We start from the raw sequence: 20740 nt of genomic DNA, 5'->3' as shown, positions 1-20740 counted from the left end.
CATTCTTAACTCATATAGGATCTAGGGAACTTCGGAGCACACCAAAGTTTCTTTATAAAATTTTTGAGACTGGATGAAGGACAAATGCGATTATTTGGTGGACATTTAGGGATTCCATTAAATGGATAATGCTACAGCTTTCCACACACTTGCCCTGAGCTATTTCACAAACTTTTACCTCTGCTATTTTACAAGCTTATGCAAGCTGGGAAAAAAATCGAAATAATAAAAACAAACTACAATAACAACAACCACAAGAAAAAGCATAAAAACACAAAAACAAAAAAGCAAACAAAACCAACACCACAACAAAAAAGCCTATCCCATTTGAAAGCATTATCTAAAGAATTAAGAAAGTTTGTTCTAACTCTTGTAATTACTAGATGAAATAACTACATTCAATTCACACACCAACAAATTCAGAGGAAGACAAATTCCAAGAAAAAGCTGTGAACATAATAAAGAGGAGTAGAAAAAACAATCTACTCCCTATAAGTAATCATTTTGCTGCAAGACATAAGTTTCCTTTTTTCTTGTAGCAACAGCAGACTGCATAAAACTATAGGCTTACAAAGAATTTTCTGACCAGAATCAGCACCGGGAGTTAAGAAGCAAGATCTAAAATAAGCTCAAAGTGTAAATTTCTGCAAGTTTGGAAGAAATGTCAGAGTTCAATAGCAATACCTGCTTGGGTTTCAGTTAAGTAATTGGCAACTAGATGAATCTTCCAGGTATTAACTAATCTGGGCAGCTTTTCAAGCACCATATGATTTTCCCAATTTTCATAAAAAGCAGTGGCAGAATAATTCTCACCATTTCATAACAGTGTCACACAAACTGCAGGGGCTTAGTCAAACCATTGGCAAATATAGCACGGGGTGCTGTTGCTTGAACAAATGGCAGCAATAGATTGACAGCTGTATGCAGTCCATCACTGTGCTTTAGGACTTATATATGTTTACCAACAGGAAAGCACCAAGTCTCAGAAAATGAGATACTTTGAGCTCTAGAAGGGAACAGACTTTGCAGGCCACTCTACTTATTTTCCCCTGTCTCAAGGAGAAAAAGCAAAAGACTTCTGCCTTGGTTTTTGGCTTCTCATCCTCAGGAGCTTTCAGTCAGACCCAAAATAGTCTTGATGAATTGCTCTGGATGAATTTCTTACTGTGTATTCCCACCCACTACATCTTCTGAGGAAACTGAAATTTCTCCTACTCTTATGCCGCATAACTAGACATGCACCCAGTGCACCATGCAACCCAAGTGAAATGCTGATTCCATGAAAATATTGGAGGCCTTCCAGGTCTCTGCATCTATATCCAAATTTAACACATGAAGATATAAAAATTCTGTATTTTGATAACCTTTTAAAGTAGCACAGACTACTTTTTTTATTTTTGTGTTTGTATGTCAGGTACTTGGAAGTTCATGCAGCTGCCCAACAGCACAACAGAAGCTCTCTTTTCAGCACAAACCCCAGCCGCTTTACATTAATGATTAATGCCTGCAGCAGCCCCATCAGCTGTGACTGTAGCCAGTAACGTACCTTTTGCCATGAGCCCAAAATGGATGGTTCTGGGGCAGAGAATGTACAGTGGGACTTTACAGACATGACGTGCGAGATAACAATTCGATATTCTGAGAAATCTGGTATACTGTTGTTTACTCATTCAACCTGACAGGTTCAACGTCAACTAATTGCAACATTTTCTTTCAGCTGACATAAGAGTAACTCAAAACATATCTTATATAACTCCAGTTTTTATAAATAACTATCTACTTGTAATAATTTTAACAAAATAATTTAACAAACTCCCTCACTCCCCAACAAAACCCCAGCTTTAACCATATATTTTTTCTGATTTTTATGTTTTTCACTTCACACTTGGTAGGGATGGAGTGATAAAAGCAAAGATTGAAAACATAACAAAATAAAAACACCAAATCTGCACTGATTTACAAAAAGGGAGGAAAAGAATATTTTTAGTGGCAACTCATGTCTGTGGAGCCTTCGTGTTTGTGATTTGCAGCCAGGTGAATACATTTATTTGCAGAAAACCAATAAAAAATTCTAATTTTAAAATAATGCCAGGTTTGTGTTGTTTTTTTTTTTTTCCATGTAATACTCTTAGTTAATTGCTTCAACCGTAGTTTAGAAAACAAATCATCTTTCCTGCAGATTCTTTAAGAGGACAACCGATTTCAGATTAATCATTTTTTAAAAACAGTTTGAAGCCTGAAATCAGCTGGAATGTACAACAACCTAATGTTGCAGGATTTATTTATTTATTTATTTTTTTTTAACTCCTTAAACAGATACAGAAAATGAGTATGAAAATGAGAATGCCAATCTGCTACAGAGCAGAGGCATCACAAGAATAAACCAAAAACATTCCTCAACAATACAGTATGTTTAATCCTAAAGAATAAGAGAGCAAATATGTAAATACAGCAATACCCAAAAGTGTGTTGCATCTGAGTAGCATCTGCTAGTAAGGAATTGTGGTAAAGAGAACAAGAACACAAATGTTCCTTGCCAATTTACACTGACAAATGCAGTATTTCTCAGCATATCAACTTACATTTTTAGCAGAGTTGCATAAATAAATGTACATCATGTCACTTTAGACATGCATCTTCTATGTAGAGGCAATAAACCTACGTTAACATGAGCCACAGATTTTGAGAATTTAAGCGAGAATATCTAACATGCCATTGTACTATTTTTTGGCATATGTGAACCAACTACTTATACCTTCATTCCTTTTTTCAGAGTAACAAGCTAAAATGAAGAAATTCAGAGTGATTTACGAAGTGGTCTGACAATTAAAAAGCTAAAGAGCAATCAAAATAAAAAGCCTTAAAAATTTGTCAACCACTGGAACAGGAGTTTTTTCCACTAAACAAATAGTTTTTTTTTCCATTAGTTTACTGTAGCCACTTAAACTTTAGTGACTTGAATATCTGCAGAACAACAGGAAGTTGTTCTGTTTTATTGTTTTCAAACGTTTTCACACTGTGCACATAGAATCTTCTGCTTTCATGCCTATTAGCTTCAAATTAGTATGTCTTAAGTGAAACTTCTAATGAAGCAGGGACAAAAGTGTTGGCTTTAAAATATTTATAGAAATTCAGTTTTGTTGCTGGTAAATGAGTGGAAGAACAAAGTCACTGCCATCTTTTTATCCATATAAAAGCTTTAACTTCCTTGATTCTGCCGTAACAATACAAAGAGATCCCACAGAAACACCTATATGCTTAAAATAGCTACATAATTAAGGACGGCAGCAATTAGAATTCTCATCAATACTCTAAATTCTAGCATAAGACAAGTTGCTATTGACACATTTCCACTCTCTAGCTAATCTAGATTTTATTGTATACTGATCTATTTCTACACCTATCAGAAGAGAACTTTTTTTTCCACAGCATGTCTCAAAAATAGAAGTTTGCTAGTATACTGGACATTATTATTTTTAACAAAGCATTATCCATATTTTAAATAGTGGAAACTTATCTGGTCACTCATGCACATTTGTCTAAGCTACTGAAAAATGCAAATTGATTCATAACATAAATAAGCTTTACCTGAACTTTGCTAAGCTCCTACACTGTAAGGCTGACTCTAGATTTTGCTTTTAACAATCATTTTCATAGCCTCTCTTGACACTATTCACATTTCCAGCTGTGATTCTAATACTCAGCACCTTGCTGATTAGGAAGAGCTGGATCTGGTGTACTTCTTCCTGCTGGGCAGCTATTGATAAAGTTTCCTGAACAGCCCTGCAAAATCAAGTAACATTAGTTGAGAAGTATTAGAATTCAATGGAAACCTAGAATGAATGTACATCGGGTAAAATAAAAAGATATTAGAATGACAAAAGGAAAAAAAAACAACTTTTTTTTTGTTTGTTTCTTTTTTGGTGTTGTTCATTTGTTAGATAAAGATATCATCACTTTTCAGGGGAGATGGAGAAATATAAACACCACTATATAACATATTGGTGAATGCCACCCATCCAGAATACTGCGTAACATTTTGATCATCCACATCCCATTGTCTTCCGACAAATTCAAGCCAGAAGAGATGCAAGAAAGATCTACTAGAAAGATTAAGGGGAAACAAAGCTACCCTATTCTAGCTGAAACCAGGACACCATGGTAGGTGACACCAGTAGAGAAATAGTTTCTTCATCTCTGAAAGTAAACGCTGAAATGGAATGCTTATTCCTCCCCTCACTGTTCTGTAAATCCACGAAGAAGAAAAATTCCACGGGTAGAAAGTACAACAGTGTTGGTACATAAAATACTTGGCTTACATTTAAGCTAGAAATTAGAATGATGTTCTTAATCACACTAATAACAGTATTTGTAAAGAATCCTGGGGCAAAAAAGTAATTTAGTACAAGGCGGAACCCAAATTGTGCTAGGAATTAGTACAGTGTGGATCCTTCCAGCAACAGAAACTTCAGGACACAGGTGACCTCCAATTCTATGTTCCCACAATGACAGTACAGTTTCTGTTAACAGAATTACAAAAGATATGGTACTTCTACATACAACTCACACCCTATTAAGTCTGGGTCTCTTTAAAAAGTACTATAACTCAACAATAGATCCTCAAATGTAGTTGTCCCCTATCCATTTTGCAATAATTTGCAGTAAAATCAAAGTGGGGAAACTACTAAGCAGTGGAAAGATGCACAGCATTGGAGGCCATGCAGATTCTGGAAGCAAAATTATCTTTTCGTTACCTGAACATAACCCACACTGCTTATGAATCACAATATTTTTGATTTTGTTAGTATCATCAGAAGAGAAAGTATAATAATTGTCACTTAGAAACGTATTGAATTCTGCTGCAAATGCTTGTGGCTCAATAGTGATATTTGCTATTTAGTTAAGTATTAATTCTCTTCCCTCACTCAATGCTGAAATAGCTTTGTATTGGATTTTTATCCTATGCTTGCAATCCATACACCTTTCAGTCATTTAAACATTTGACTAGACACATCACAGACTGCTATGAATCAGGTGCACAAAGTTGTTTTTAACACTCCATTTCGAGTATCTGAATGTGTTAGGTCCTGTTATGATACAGTATCCAACATGAATCACTGCTTTGATCCACACCATTCACATTCAAATCCCTGAACTGCTACAGTTTCAAAACTGCTGATTTATGTCAGCTAACTAACATTATCAGCACAACTAATGAAGTTTTGACGTTATACACAAGATGAGTTTATGATACAGGTAGAAGTTAATAAAACCAATGTTAGTAGAAATTGGGTATGTTCAAGTTATATTATGACTTGATGCACTTCGGAGCATTAAAACTCTGTAGTTTTCCCAGTTTTAGATACTTAAACCAGCTTGCTTAACCTAGCTGGTATATATCAGAGGTCCTATCTTTGTTACTCTAAAGCAACGTAAAATAGCTTATATTACTGAGAGGGAAATCGTCAAGTGTCCCAGTTTATAATCACAGCAATTAGTTTTGAAATGTACAGAATTTCCCTATCATTAGAGCCCAGATTGTACAGAACTCATAAGATCCAATAGTCACATTAAACTGGTAAGAAGAACTACTTCACATTTTGCTTTACGTAACCTTAAAAATATGCAGCCTCTATTTATAACAAACTTCAGTATGTTCTATATTACTGCAGTCAGACAAGCTGCCAACACGAACATAAAGGTTTCATGCTGTCAAAGCAGAAGAAACAGATCTTCAGATACACTGAAGGGACAAATACGTATTTTTGTTTCACATATTTTGACTGCAAGAAGACAGACTTCTTGTTCTCTGAAGTTCAATTAGTCATTTCCTCTCAACTGGTAGTTACCCAATTTGAGCTTCATCATTCATATCCCATCTGTTCATATGACACCTTAATAATAGCTCTATCCAAGAATACAAATCAGAGCTATGATACGCAGTTCCATATCCTGTTATAAGCTCAGCCCACACGGTCAAAAGTTTCTGAAAACCAGGAAAAAGCATTTGAGATGCCTCAGTTACATTTCCCATCAGCAAAAAAGTCCAACCATGAAAAAGTATCACAGTCAATGGCAAGTTCTCTGTTTCTTTCCCATTGCATTTCTAAATGTTCGCCTTCTTCACAGTGAATCCCGTGGCTAGCACTTGAATCTCTGTCCGTTTGTGAAGAAATTCTGCTATTTTTTCTTAACAGAAAATCTCATCAGAATCTCACTGTGGTGCACTGCACATGCTGCTATAAACTTCCTAATATTCACGAGTCATTCACAGGTGTAGGCTTAGCAGCGGGCTTTGGACACAGCTTTCCATGTATTTTCATAAACAGAAGGGAACCACCCAGTCTGATTTCCACCAGATTTTAATAACCTTTTCATTTCAAGATGTATTAGCTTTAAAATAAAACTAAGAGAAAGTATCCTGGTAAGTGAATATGCATGCAAAGCAGAAAGAGCAAGAAACCTATTGTGTTGGTTCACCCCACATGCATGTAGGTCTGAAACCTTTTTGTAGATCCCCACACAAGAGAATACAAACACCTAAGGCTGTAATTTAAGTGACCACACAAAGCTGGATGAATCAGAACCCCAGAACCAGATATTCAAGCGTTAGCAAACACTATCAAAACAGTCTTGTAAAGGTATCAAGCACCAAGCAAAAATGCACTTACAGAAGGAAGCAACCCCAAACCCACGTCTAAGAAAGCTCTGGTCAGGAAAGCTCTGCCAAGAGAGAAGGGATAATTTTTCAAACCTCACAATGCACAGGAAGAGCTTCTGGTTTTATTGATGTCAAGAAGACTGAGCCAGCTTTGTAAAGAATAAGGAGAAACAGATCTTTAACACTGTATGCAGATGAGATTGGAGAAGCAGAACATTTAAATGAAAATTATTTCTATTTCTGTGTGTATGGGTTACATTCAGGTCATCCTTCTGAAATGGTGGTATTTCGATATTACCAAGTAAGTGATGCCATTATAGCTTCTTATATTAATTATGTCTACTTCAGCAAGGTATCTTTGCAAAGACAAAATCTCTTTTTGAACTTTCTTCTTGGAAAAATACTGATTACCAACACGCTGACATATGTGAGGTTTAACCTTATAATCTATATAATTTATATATACATTAAAAAGAAATATGTATTTAACCACGAATAAGTCACACAGTGCTACACGTTTCTTGTAACTACAGAAATATTTTGCAATAATATTCTCCCTAAACTAGACAGTTCTGCCTCCTTATGCATCATGGATTAAAAGTTGAAGGGGATATAGCAATACAATATACTTACTGCTTGCTTGTGGGGATAATTTAACTTTTTGATTTATTTTCAACATCTGTTTATCCAGAAAATACAGAGCTGCAGGTAGCCTTTTCAGAACAAAATGCTTTACTTTTAGTTACATTTTCCAACATAAACACTCAAAACAGTAGCACTTGATTTCTTAAAACACTGAAAAATTTTGTTACTACTCAAACAAATTAAAGCTGTTTTTGTTAATGTAATCTTTGGAACATGTTGTACAGAGGAAGCTTGCGTCTTTCTTTCACTAGTGTGGGTGTCCTGATATTCTTGGGATTCTCACCTACTCATGTGAGTCAGTTTTATATAACGCTACAACATATAATTTACCTCCTACTCACAAGCCAACACTTTAGCACTAACATCTTAACCAAGGGTTATTTAAGGAGTCTGAACTTAGTACATTTTTATATAAAACTGCGCAAGCAACCGTTACATTTGTGTGTCAGTAATCACAGCACACAGTCCTAAAACTAGAACAAAGAGAGATGACTTCCTTGCAAAAATAATCAAGGTTGTTTCACCAGAAATAGAGCCCCAGAAGATTTAAGCTAGATGATACCCTTGCTCTTGAAGTACACTATGTATTTAAAAAACTAAATGAAAAAACAACCCTCAAGCTAATGTAAGATGCAGTAAATTGCCCCATATGCAGTGTTACTGATTCCCTAAAGGAATATGGAGGAGAATGGTTGTGCCAAGTTTTATGCTTTTCTCCAACACTGCTCAACCTACAACTGAATGAAACATCTAAAATGTTCCATGCTTATGAAGATTTGCAATCTAGGAGAGCACATTAGCCTACATATTTCAGGATTTAAGCATGGGCAAGGATGTGTGGAATAACACATATCAAAGTGGTCAAGGTGAAGTTTAAGCTCAGAGAGCTGGAATCACTGAATAGTTTGGGTTGAAGGGGCCTTAAAAATTATGCAATTCCACCCCCCTGCTATGGGCAGGGACACCTCCCACCACACCAGGTTGCTCAAGCCCCATTCAGCCTCCAGGGATGGGGAATCCACAGCTTCTCAGGGCAACTTGTTCCAGTGTCTCACCGCTCTCTGAGTAAAGAATTTCATCTTTAGGTCTAACCTAAATCTACCCTCTTTCATCTTAAAACTGTTACCCCTTGTCCTATCTCTAGAAGACCTGGCAAAAAGTCTCTCTCCATCTTTCTTATAAGCCCCCTCAGCCCCAATCAGTTCACCAGCCGATTCATTGCAAGAAAAGTTGACATCAGTTAATTGGAACAGTTGGAATAACATCAACTAATTTCAACTACTGACAATGTAGGCTACAAGCTTTAACCTAGATATTAATTGGCATGATTGAAATATATGTAATCAATGGTAGCTCTTCCTTAGGATGCAGTCTAATGACTTTCAATGAAAATTAGTTACCTGTCATTACTTTACCAATAAAATTTGCTTTCCCATCTGACATTCCCTGCAGTGATGTGCACTGCAAAAGCTGCAGAACTAGTCTCTTCAAATCTTCCTCCTTATTCCCATCTGATCTGAAGATACACAGTCAACAGAGATAGTTGTTGACAGCACATAATGCTTCAAGTCACCAAGTATAAATTAAAATAAAAATTAAACATTCATAAAAATATAATATTCATAGGCATGACTCAAAAAAAAAAAAGAAAGGAATTTCATTTTGAAACATGCAAATTTAATTAATGTGGCATCTATCAAAGTCATTGTGAAAAAAGCAGAGAAAGTAAGATCTCCCAAAAGAAATGATGATTATCTTCACCCTTCCTATTTTGGAAATTCTTCTCTATATTTTCAAGTCTGAACTCCCCATCTTAAAACCAAATCAATCAAAAGTTTAGCAACAAGAAATCAGATTAACTCCAAATTCACAACAAAATTGATACTGTAACATTTGCACTCCTTAACAGATGCTGTATTTGGTAATTATACCAACCCAACATCCTTACCTGCAGCATGTAAGAATGACATTCATTGTGTGCTTAGCAGTCAGAACTCTCACTCAGATTTCAAACACATTACTCTTACCAAAGTGGCCCAATATAAGTAAAACTTGAAGAAAAAATCTTCTTTAAAATGTTCTCCATAAATGTCAGTGTCAGGTACAACATACTGAGAATGATTAAATTGCTCCATAAAATGCAAACTCTCCATGTCAACCATTTCTGTTAAATTTTTCTGCCTATAGGAATTAATGGTTAATGTTTTCATTGCATAAATGAAGTTGCATGCAACTAACTTATATGGAAAGAAGAAGTTCAGTATGCTATTGTGTTTTGAAGACATAATAATAGAGATGAAAAATTATAAGGCTCAACTGAAAATAACTGTGCCACAGCTTCCACAAGAAAAATATTGAGAAGTACTTTTAGAGGACAGTCCAGAAGTACTCTGTAAAGTATTTTTGATAAGTATTACTTTGAAACATGTAGCTGATTCTGAAAAAGAAATGGCTTTAGAGAAGAGTAAAAACCAGTTGGCCACACAATCACAATACAGACTTTAGCAATCTATGACCTCTCAAACAAAGGACAGAAAAAATAGATGCAGACAGCAACACATGTACATGCATCTAAGCTTAGTGTTTCAAAATGGAAATGGATGAAAATATTTTACTTTTCCAATGTTTCCTTTTATTCATAACTACTAACATAAAATACAGAATCAAACTCAGTAAAAATGATAAAAAAATAAGAATTAAAAGGAAAAATAATTAAACAAAAAGAGAAGGATCTGCTGCTCTAGCAGCAATTAAAACATGCATAGAGACAAGTGTAGACCAACATATTTTCTCCTACTGTATCAAATTCCAAAAGCTAGAAATACATCTCCACTACACTCTCAAACATACAGAAATGATACCCTTCATGCTGCTCAGTGGCTGATATAGAAAAGTTAAGCTGATTAAGGCTTCCTTGTTCAGAGTCTAGACAAAGAAACCTTAACACAGATAACCTCTCTCTTGTGTTCTGAAGAATTCTATAAAAAGGAACCTTTCCACCCCCACCCGATGTACCACACACGCAGACTATAGGTTTATTTTCTGGCAGGTTGAATGAAATAGTACAAAGCAGATTCAGAATAAGGACTTCTGAGAATTTGAGATTTCAAGGGAAAAAAAAACATTAGTCTATTGGATGCTGCCACATCCAGACTCAATTTCCTTGCATCCTGTTCCCTTCTTATTACTGTCCTAGAAAGTTAAAGAAAATTGTGCAGAAATTTGTGCAAGAATTTCAATATAACATATATCAGGAATTCCTGACCCAACAAACTGGTATTCCATCACCAGGAATTTTAAAATTTCTATTTGTTTCCTGCCCAAGAGCTATCATTTCTACGATTCAACAACTAAAACCTCGTCAGACTGTATACACTCTACCTTTCCTGTAAGGAACTGGAGCTAGAATCTTTTAGCCTTGTTCATAAGCTTTGAGAAAATTCTGATTTGAGCCTTTGCTTTTCTGGTCTATTCTGAGAGGCTGGGAGAAGGAAATTAATTTCTATGAAGACTGATAAAAGTTTTTGAGCCAAAAATATGTTTTAATTTATGAAGAACTAAGTGCTTCTCCTGTGTTGACTGCTAGAGTTCAGAGACACAGTCAATGGAAAATAAAAATATTGTTTTGAATTGCAGCCAACTGACTTGCTATTATACTAGGTGACACTCTGTTCTATAATGAACTCTCTATCACAATGATTTTCTGTAGCCTATTATCCAAAACAACATTAAATAATATAACAATCTTTATTACTCTATTAAATGACCTGCCTAACAAAATAAATCTCTTCATTAAAAGATAGCTCTTAATGCCAGATATGAGGTCCCCATATCATGTTGCCTCTTTATTACTGTAACTATACTCAAATAATTTTAAGCCAGCATGTATAAGATACTAAATATCACATACTTTAGAACACACAAGTTAACACATTAACTCTAAAACTTATACAGATAGCATTAAAAAGCAAAAATTATATATGAATCACAGCTGGAATAAAATATAGGTATTAGCAAAAGTATCGATAAGTGTTTCAATATTTATAAAAACTTTCATTTTAAAAAATATTACTTGTCAGAGAAAAAGAGTTACAATGGTAATGCACTTGTACACATTGAACCATGTACAAGAAAAGGAGAAAAAAGCACAACAGGGAACTAGACTATGCTAGTTAAACTGTTTGAGCGTGCAGTTATAATAGAAAAGCTTATTTCATACGTGGTAAACAACTCTTCTTTCTCATCCACAAGCAAGGTAGCTTAAACACATTGTTCTGCCAACACTTCTAGGAAAAAAAATCTGTATGTCTGAAGGCATCTTCCTCAGATACCATCAACAAGGCAAGCAACACTAAAAATGGTGTTTGTAAATCACATGCTAGCAAATTTTATTACAAAAGTTGGTAAAGTATTCAGCAATATGGTTTGTATGTGTTAGCTGCAAGAGACATAACTCTAAAATAGCAAGCTTCTAACTTTTACAGTGTATTTAGGTGAGCAAGCTGTCTATAATTAAAGTAAATAACATATAATATAAATATATGAATATAAATATATATTTATGATGTTTTAAAAGTAAGCTAGTTTCCCTGGATGAAAAAAAAAGAAATAAAATAGTTTTCAGGTATGGAATTTGCATGTACCCACCTTTTCTGCACATTAATGGTTCAGGTTATAAAGAAAGATTTCCATCCCTACGCACCTCTTCCCAAATGCACTTCTGAAGAACAATCTCTAGTAAAAAGTAAAGATCAGTAACTCTATGGCTTCTTAAGGCATGTCTGTCAGCTAAAAGGTATCTTACCATATTTTGAATTACACAGTCTTGTTGGCTCTAGAATTACTGTATTTTTATTATTTCCTAGAAAAGTGTTAGGCAGCATGTGTTGCTCTAGACAAAGCTTTTGGAGCATTTATTGCAAAAAAAAATAAATAAACACACACGATCTGTCTGCTTCTCCTGCCTCCCTTTTACCATTGAATCAAAAGCACAAATCACAACAGCATATTTATCTTATCATTAGGGGAACTATGGGGGAATTAATAGGTTAATCTCTGCCCCATTAGTGTCTCAGAGGGTGCATTTCATCCAAGACCATATTTTCTTTTTGTTCTAATAATGCTGGGAGCTTGTCTAACCTGAGATAACATGAACTGAATGTCTACAGCCAGCAGTAGAGCACTTTCTCTACACCACTTTCCTGCCACTACAGCAAAGCATGGATTAAGTGATGGCTGCACAGGGAGCGCACAGCCCAAGGGAGAGAAGAAAGACGAGCCCAGATGCACATACTGCTTACTTCAAGTCCCAGGTTTATATATTTTTAAAATTAGAAAAGACACTTTTATGGAAAAGCACCAGACCTTGCTAAAATATACTGATGGAAATAGTGAAAGAAGGCTTAAATCATTAAGGAGTACACAAAAGGGAGAGATTTGTGTGAGCCAAGGGCTGATACACTAATAAGAAAATTCAGCTACAAGCTGCAGCACAGGCTCTTGTTCTGTTTTGGGACTAAGAAAAAATTAGATCTGCCTGAGCAAAGCACAGATTTTTTAAAAAGTACTGCTCTGGAAAGTTTGACATAACACATTTTACTTTGTACAGAGGCTGGCTGGGAGCAGGCATACTGTTCTCCTCAACTTGACCCAGCTACTGAATAGAACTTGCTACGCCAGTGAATGAGATTTCTTGCACTCCTGACGAAAATACATTCCTACCCATTTTATAGTAAAAATATCAGTGCCATATTACTCAACAATCTTTTGTTAATGACAGGTTTCAAGAAAAGAAAAAAGCAAAACCCCTAATTCTAATTAAAAACAGTCACATTCCCTCTTTTATGGTCATTCCAAACCTTTCTACATACTTACTGCAGACAATTGTTTCTGCTCAAGGAAGAAGAAAGAAAAATGTAATTAAAATTTACAGTTAAACAGTTTCCTGAGGAACCTGTATATTACATGGTAGGCTGCAAAGCTTTATGCCACTTTCAGATGCATCCATTAGCCTACAGTAGTTAACATTAAAGACAATAAATACATTTATATTTTTGTGTTATTTCAGTTTGTGTATACAAATGCACCTCTATTACATACAATATAAACTTCACTTCCCCTTACTAGAATCAGATCAACTGTGATATAGTAGTAGCCTAAGGCTTTGAATTTATTAAATTCAACTCAAATACAGACTTTTGCTGTCTATTCTCTCCAAGTCTTAGTGATCTATTAAAACTGTATATGTTTATCCTCACAGTTACACCGGGCAGCAGTGAAGTACCTCACATGACTGGTGGTCACAGAGAAGTTAATGACAACACAGCATAAAACTGTTAAAATCCCAGGCTTTAAATTCAAGCTTGCACCTGAACAGCTGGACCCATCCTTCTACTCTGCTACCTACTTTGGCAGCCTAAAATAGATGGCTTATGAGACAGAAATATTACCATTACTGAAGTTTTTTGGCCAGATGACTAGAAATAAAGTGAAATACTTCAGAGAAAATTTGACTTGATCATAAGTTCCATATAACTGCAGGGACTGATGAGAAACATTTCCTTTCCCATTTTTAATCTTTAGAGAAGGCCGTGCACATTTCTCATCTCCTACAGAAACATCACAAACAGTATCAGGCAACCCTCTTAGGCCCCAAGCCTCTTGTATTGAGCAAGATGATGAGGTTATCAGAAACTAACTTCATCCTTCCTCACAACTTAAGCCCAAACTGTTTCTTTTGTGCCAGACCTCTAAGATGTCATTACTTTCCAAAAGAACAACATCCAGTAGTTTCATGGCTTTAGGCTGCAATTGCCTGGTTATTAGAAAATTTATAAATCAGAAATCACATTTCCCTTCCCACTTCTTCATCCCTGTAACTCAGCAACATGCTCTTACTCAGCAAAATATTTACAGACTCTGCTGCATAAACGATTTTTCTGATTTATCAGGTACCTAATTGTCAAATGCCTTTTTTATCAGTTGCTGCACTTGCTAACCGAGCATTCTGCTAGTCTTCTTCTGCTCTGCTGTTGCAGCTCAGTGAGTTCCAGAACACCCTGATTACATACCAGAATTGTACAAAGTTTAAAATAGAATACCACACAGATGCATCAAGATCTGTTAGTCATTCTCTTAACAGCTCTACCACGCCATTAAGAACTACAGAAGCAAATGTGAATCAATTTATTTTAAGCATTCTCCATTAACATGACAAAAAGGATGGTCCTGCTGATAGCAGCCTCCTCTTATATGAGGAGATCTTTGATACTACAAGTCTCTTTTGCGCTATTAAATATTTCTTCCTCCTCTGGAGGAAGAAAAAACACCTCATTATAAGCCATGTTATCTTACAGTTTGCAATAAAAAATCTGTAATATAACTCTCCTAAGCGTTGCTGTATTTGCATAGTTTTTGTAACCATTCATTACATCTACCTAGAATAATTCTATTTAGCACATGACAGAATAAGGATTTTACCTGCCATTTCTCTGAAGTGCAAATATGATGCCTTTCTCCTGAAAAGGCAGCAGTTTCTTTCTCAGTCTTTCAGGTAGAAAGGACAGCTTAGCATCAACATTTTCAGAATCAGAAGCTTCAAGTGTAGGTGTTCCTTGGAACACACAAGCCATGTTGAGCCTAGGGGAAACAAAATCAAAAAAGATATCTAACTTAAAAGATAGGTCTGCAACACATTACAGAATAAAGCTTCATGGAATAATGGTAACTTGAAATAATTGGTATCTAAGTAAGTTGCCCTTACAATAACAACATTAGGTGGAAACGAAAAGGAAATGCTCAGACTAGCCAGTTGACTATTTCTTACAGGTTTTTACAAAAAAAACAACAACACAACCAAACACCTGGCTTTTCACAGATGTCACATATGACAATTTAATTAATAGAAAACATATTGCAAATTAAGACCACCAGAATCACCATATTAATTAGTAACTATGAAGGTCAAAAAAAACAAAAGCGTGATAACTTTTTTTTTTAAAGAAAGGCAAAGTCACAAAGTTGTTGTAATTCAATGTACATTGAATTGATTTATAAGGAACATCAGTCTCCGCAAAATAACCCTCCCCCCCCCCCCAAAAAAAAGACAACAAAAACATCCCCACATTTCAAACATCCTTCCCATTTCCAAAGTAGCACAACTTCATTTGTATTAGCATGGAAATAAAGAGCTAAACCAACTTGCCACACACAAAGCAGCCTGCCTCAGTGTAGAGCAAGAAACAGGCAGTACAGCTTTGTACCTCTCTTTACAGCCATGATCATGGCAACATGTGAGCATGGCTAGGAAGTTTTGCCCATGAGAAGTCAGTTGCAAGAAGAACATTCAGGAAAGGAGTGGAGGAAGAATGCTGTCTTCAGCAGCAAAAATGTCACCAAGATCATTAGAGAACGATGGTGAGATCTTGGTATCAGACTTGTTTCAATGTGTTTTATCAATACACTTTATTTTTCTTTTATAACAACGTCCTTGAAAACATATTACTTCTTTTTTCCTTTTCTTCTAAAATTGATTCATTTTCATTTTTTGGCTTGTTTGGCTACCAATGATCTCAGGTGGACCTGACCAGCATTGTTTAGGCATACACAAGAAATCTAGAACTACAAAAGAAACTTTATTCCTTTCAGAAATAAAATCTTAAACCACAGAATTAATCAATGCCAATTCTCATACTAAAGACTCTCATATTCTTCAGGGTATAAATATGAACTTGATTCACTTTTGTGCAAGGGAAAAGAGTTGGAGAAGAAATCCTAGCTTTTTTTTCTCTTATAACTTCCAAAAATTGTATATGTTAGCGCTCAGTAGCAGTACACTAACTAAACATGAGGAAAGGAACAAACCTTTTCATCAAGGCATAGAGGAAAAGTCTTTAACCCCACACTGCCTAATTGCCTAATTTCATAGCCTGTGTGAGGATTGGGACCTTAGTTATGCTGGGAACACAAAACATCAGGCAAAATATGCCTCTTGGATTGTCAACAGTAGATACTGTACTACCAGGCTCAGTAACAGAATTCTATAAGAACACCATGTTGTGCCCAGATTCTTTTCTACTGATACATTTCTGAAGCAACTCAGAACAATTCAGATATGATTTAGTGAGCATGATGTATGATTCTTCCTGTGGATTTAATGATTCATTATAATCACAGTAAGAAACGTACTGAGCTACACGGCCATTCACTTCGAAGATCTGCAGGACTAAACCATCTGGTTCTTGCACTGACTAGTTACGTGGTAAGCCCGACCTGAGGACGATGCAAGGGGTTCAGTAATCAACACAGTAAAGCAAGATTATGCAAAACAGAGGTTGCAACAGATGCCTTCTAACGTTCCAGGGAACTGGCAAGGAAAACATTGATTCAAAAGGAATTATATACCATGGTGACAGAGAACAGCACCTCTGTATTCCTAAGGAATTCCATTTATGATTTTTTAGCTACAAAAACTGATGTGCACTCTTCCAACCGAAGTTACATTCTCTGCAGTGAACAGAATCCAGCCGTAACTGTGCTGTGGCACACTCAAATACTACTTCAATACATATGTTGAAAGAGCTTGGGGTTTTGTTCTGGCATGACTGTACAAACACCTCCATCTTCCAAGGGCCATTATGTTACTAAAACCGAGAAATCTTCCCATTTGGCGAGGTGGGATGTCCCAGGCCATCAGAACTCCCTGGCATGGTGTGGTGAGACTCTGGCCGTGGTGCTGCACGACCCCAGTGGAGATCCCAGAGCAGGACTGGCAGACCCACTGCCGTAGCCTCCTACCACTGCTGAGCCACTTGTGCCCTGCCTTGTCCGATAGCTGAGGCTGTCCTAAAAGTGATCCAAAAAAAAGGGAAAAGAAAGGGGGACTAGAAAGAGCAGCAAAAAGAAGTTATTGGGAATTTGCCTTTCTGTAGCAAACAAATCTGGTAGTACTGAAGTACTGTGGACAAAAATGTCTGTGAACAGACGTACACAACAAGGGACCAGATTATTCTGTAAACCCACTCAACTGTTTCACAACCCTAGAAAAAAAAATCAGGATTTTGGTGTATCCTGTCACTGGCACCACTGGCCAGACTAATGATATTCAGACTGAAAATGAGTAATTGCTTTTTTGGCTATATGATGAATTATAGGCATACCTATCAAGAAACACATCACACTTAGAGAGCTGGAAGGAAAATGCTGGTAATACTGGGGAACTTCTGTCCGTACTTTCTTGGGCATCTTTTACCACTTTTCTACAACAAAGTGGTGGGTAACCACAGCTGTTTTGATGCATCATTCTGCTGGAGAATGTGGGAGGAAATAAGCAAGCACATCTGAATTGGAATTTAAGATTTCAAGCAACACTCAAAGTTGAGGTATAAGGATTGTATTTACTATTTCTATGGATTTGGTTCTATTTTGTATCAAATCATCTAGCTACCACAGAATCTATTTTTAGCGATTCACCCAGCAATGAGAACTCCGTGGCAGTTATAGGGTAAGGAAATCTGTGTTCCTTTTGCAAAACAGACATACGGTGTCATCTGTCATCACACTATTCGCTGTGGCTTTTTTCCCGGTTTTGTGAGTGGAATCTCTCTCGTATCCTTAAGGAAATGACATTTTGTACCTTGGGTTCTTGGAACACTCAACAGCAGATAAAAGTGCTACAATCAGTATCAAGGCTCTTCTGCAGATGTCCATCGCTGAACATTGCTCAACGGAAAAGGGCAACCCTCTAGCTTGCTCTAGGTGATGCATTGCACAGACAAGAAGCTGTAAAACGCTGGTAAACACTAATTTCATCTCTCGGTTGAGCAAACAGAAATGTTTCAGCTCTAACTGTTGTGAAATCAATCATAATCACTTCAAGAATTCAATTACAGTATTTTCCACAGAGTGGGTTGGTTTTTTTTCTTCCTTTAAAAGTTGATGAATGCACTTCAAGACTACTGGCAAAAACAAACACAACATTCCTCTAGTGCCAGCCTTTACCGAGTATGCTGGATGACTGGTGGGCCGACAGACCCATTCAGTGCTCAGCTCTGTGATTCACCACCGAGCAACATCTCTGACTCACTTTCTGTGATGATTTTCCCTTTCTATACAGAAGCGGAGAAAATGAATGCTTTCGATCGACTTGCTACACAGCTTGTGGTGAGTGACAAAATGAAAATGAAATGTTAACATAACTAACCTCCTGTTGAATTAGATTATGACAACATTCGTCTACCGAAACCTTGAATAAAAAACGCAGTTTCACATGTATAAATCTGAATTAGAGAGAAAAAGCACATATAAATCATTGGTATGTAGTAATGCTATTAAAAAATGTGTCTGGATCACAGTCACTAAATGAGTTAAAACCAACTTGGCAGATCTATCTTAAGTACCAGCAGCAACACAGAAAGCACTAGCTACCAAACATGTATGAGTTTTTCTTTGTTGTGTTTTTTTTTTCCCCTAAGTGAATAATGAAATGATTGGTGAATAATTAAAGAATAATAGGTAAATAATTAAAGAAATCTGCATGCAGTGAGTGCTACTGTAATAACAGCACTGTCCTATAGCTCTACCCCACATTTACAGATTATTGCAATTATTGTTAGCATGAACTTGTTAATGATTATACAAAGAATCATATGGTGAAGACTTAAAAAATCTCTGCCATGATTTCTGAATAACACCAGCAGCGTTAAGAACCCACATTCAGCCAATTCTCATGCCTGTCGTACTATTCCAATACCCAGCGCTGCAGAAGACACTATGAAAGGCATATTGACCCTATGAAAGATTTATGCTGGGCATATAGAAAATAAGAATGAACAATGATGAAACAAGGCAGTGAAACAAATGAATTTCAGTGAATTGCCTTTTATTGATCCTTTAAAGTAATAATTAAACTGAAAATCAATGCCTTGTATATAATTACTGCGGTAGTGGTAGTTATTTGTATTTTGTTTTTAGACAGATCCATTATGAACAGCATCGTAGTAATTTCAGTGAATAATTTAAACAAACCAAAGCCTATTTTAAAGTCAAAAAGTGTAGCAGAAGCATCGCTGTACACTGAAAGGAAGACGACCAGTTCACGCCTGTTGTTCTACCCATTGCAGATTCAGAAGCTCTAAGAACAGAGAGAAAGGATTAGTGCACACATTTTCTCTAATTGTTATTTTTTCCATTTGCTGGCATGTTCCTAACATGTTGTAATATGCATCCTGACAACCCTCCCACATTTTTAGATCACAAAGTCAGGAACTTTAGTTTTCTTAGATAAAATAGACCTGAAAGGTTAGATGTGGAGACCAAGCTTTTCACTCAGAGGCTCATCGAGTAAACAGCAGCTACAGAAGCTTCGTGACTAACAACTCAAAACCACAAAAACACTAAATGAAAATCCAAGTGTTCCTTCGAGTGTTTTGAAGGAGCTCAAGGCTGAAGTGGCTGAATTACTAAAAATAGTAGCTATTCATCAAAAATGGCCTTAGTATCTCACGACTAGGGAGTGATAAGCAATCACACGTTTTGAAAACAGTAACAATCCATGGAACACAGCTCACTGCTATCACAGAATGGCTCAGGTCGGAAGGGACCTTGAAGATCCTCCAGCTCCAACCCCCTGCCATGGGCAGGGATGCCACCCACTGGATCAGGTTGGCCAAGGCCCCCCCCAGCCTGGCCTTGAGCACCTGCAGGGATGGGGCAGCCACAGCTCCTCTGGGCAGCCTGTGCCAGGGCCTCACCACCCTCACAGTGAACAATTTCCATCTTTTGCCTAAGTTTGACCCTTGTTCAACCGTGCCAGTTTCCTACCTTCCCTGCTTGATTTGTTACATACAGGAGCTCTTGTGCTCCGAGGAAAACCTCTGGTGGGTTTGCCTAACAAAGGAGATTGTCCACGATGGACTCCAGGAATCTCCCAGAGCCTGCTTGGGGCAGCTCCTGAGGCAACTCTTTGTTAACACGGGCGGCAGATTCACCTCACGGGGGGCACATTCACCTCACCGGGGGCACATTCACCTCACGCAGCACCCCCAGCCGCCCTCAGCTGCTCGGGCTGCCCGTCAGGAGACACCACACGAAGCTCAAACCGCCCCCAGCAGCCCCCATCAGGCGCTTTAGGGGCGCTGCGGACAGGGCGGGACCCCTGAGGGCCCCCTCACAGCGCCCCCGCCCCTCCCCCCCTCCACTCACGGGCTCCTCGCGCCCTTGGCGGGCTCCCGGCTCAAACCGCCGCCGGCCGGAGGTGACGCGAGCCGGGAGCGCGCGCACGCTCCGCACTGGGCGGGAGGGGGGTGAGGGACTACAGCTCCCAGCATGCCCCGCGAGGCCGCTGCGGCTCGCGGAAGGCTGCGGAAACGGGGCGGGGCTATCGCCGCCCGGGCTGCGGGAGAGAGGGGGGAGGGCGCTGCCGCTGCCGGCGCCGCG

General features: G+C 37.5%; 1 protein-coding gene across 9 annotated transcripts in view; it reads right to left on the bottom strand.

Annotated features, from left to right (window-relative positions):
* Positions 1-20606, bottom strand: part of ZRANB3 (zinc finger RANBP2-type containing 3) — a 47129-nt gene extending 26523 nt beyond the window's left edge. For 5 of the 9 annotated variants that reach the window (XM_082763082.1, XM_082763078.1, XM_082763080.1 and 2 more), the window contains exons 1-2: positions 20507-20606; positions 14786-14944 (exon numbers count right to left, since the gene is read on the bottom strand). In XM_082763082.1, coding sequence (XP_082619208.1) covers positions 14786-14937 — 152 coding nt within the window. In that variant the 5' untranslated portion in view covers positions 14938-14944; positions 20507-20606. Of the gene's footprint in view, positions 1-6671; positions 6705-11953; positions 12018-14785; positions 14945-18506; positions 18583-20506 lie in introns of those variants that run through there. The other 4 variants (XM_082763079.1, XM_082763083.1, XM_082763084.1 and 1 more) reach the window with 4 other exon arrangements.
* Between the last annotated feature and the right edge of the window lie 134 nt (positions 20607-20740).

This window comes from Aythya marila (genome assembly GCF_965140915.1).
Source record: "Aythya marila genome assembly, chromosome: 6".
NCBI classification, from domain to species: Eukaryota; Metazoa; Chordata; class Aves; order Anseriformes; family Anatidae; genus Aythya; species Aythya marila.
This window is presented reverse-complemented; position numbering and strand designations above follow the sequence as displayed.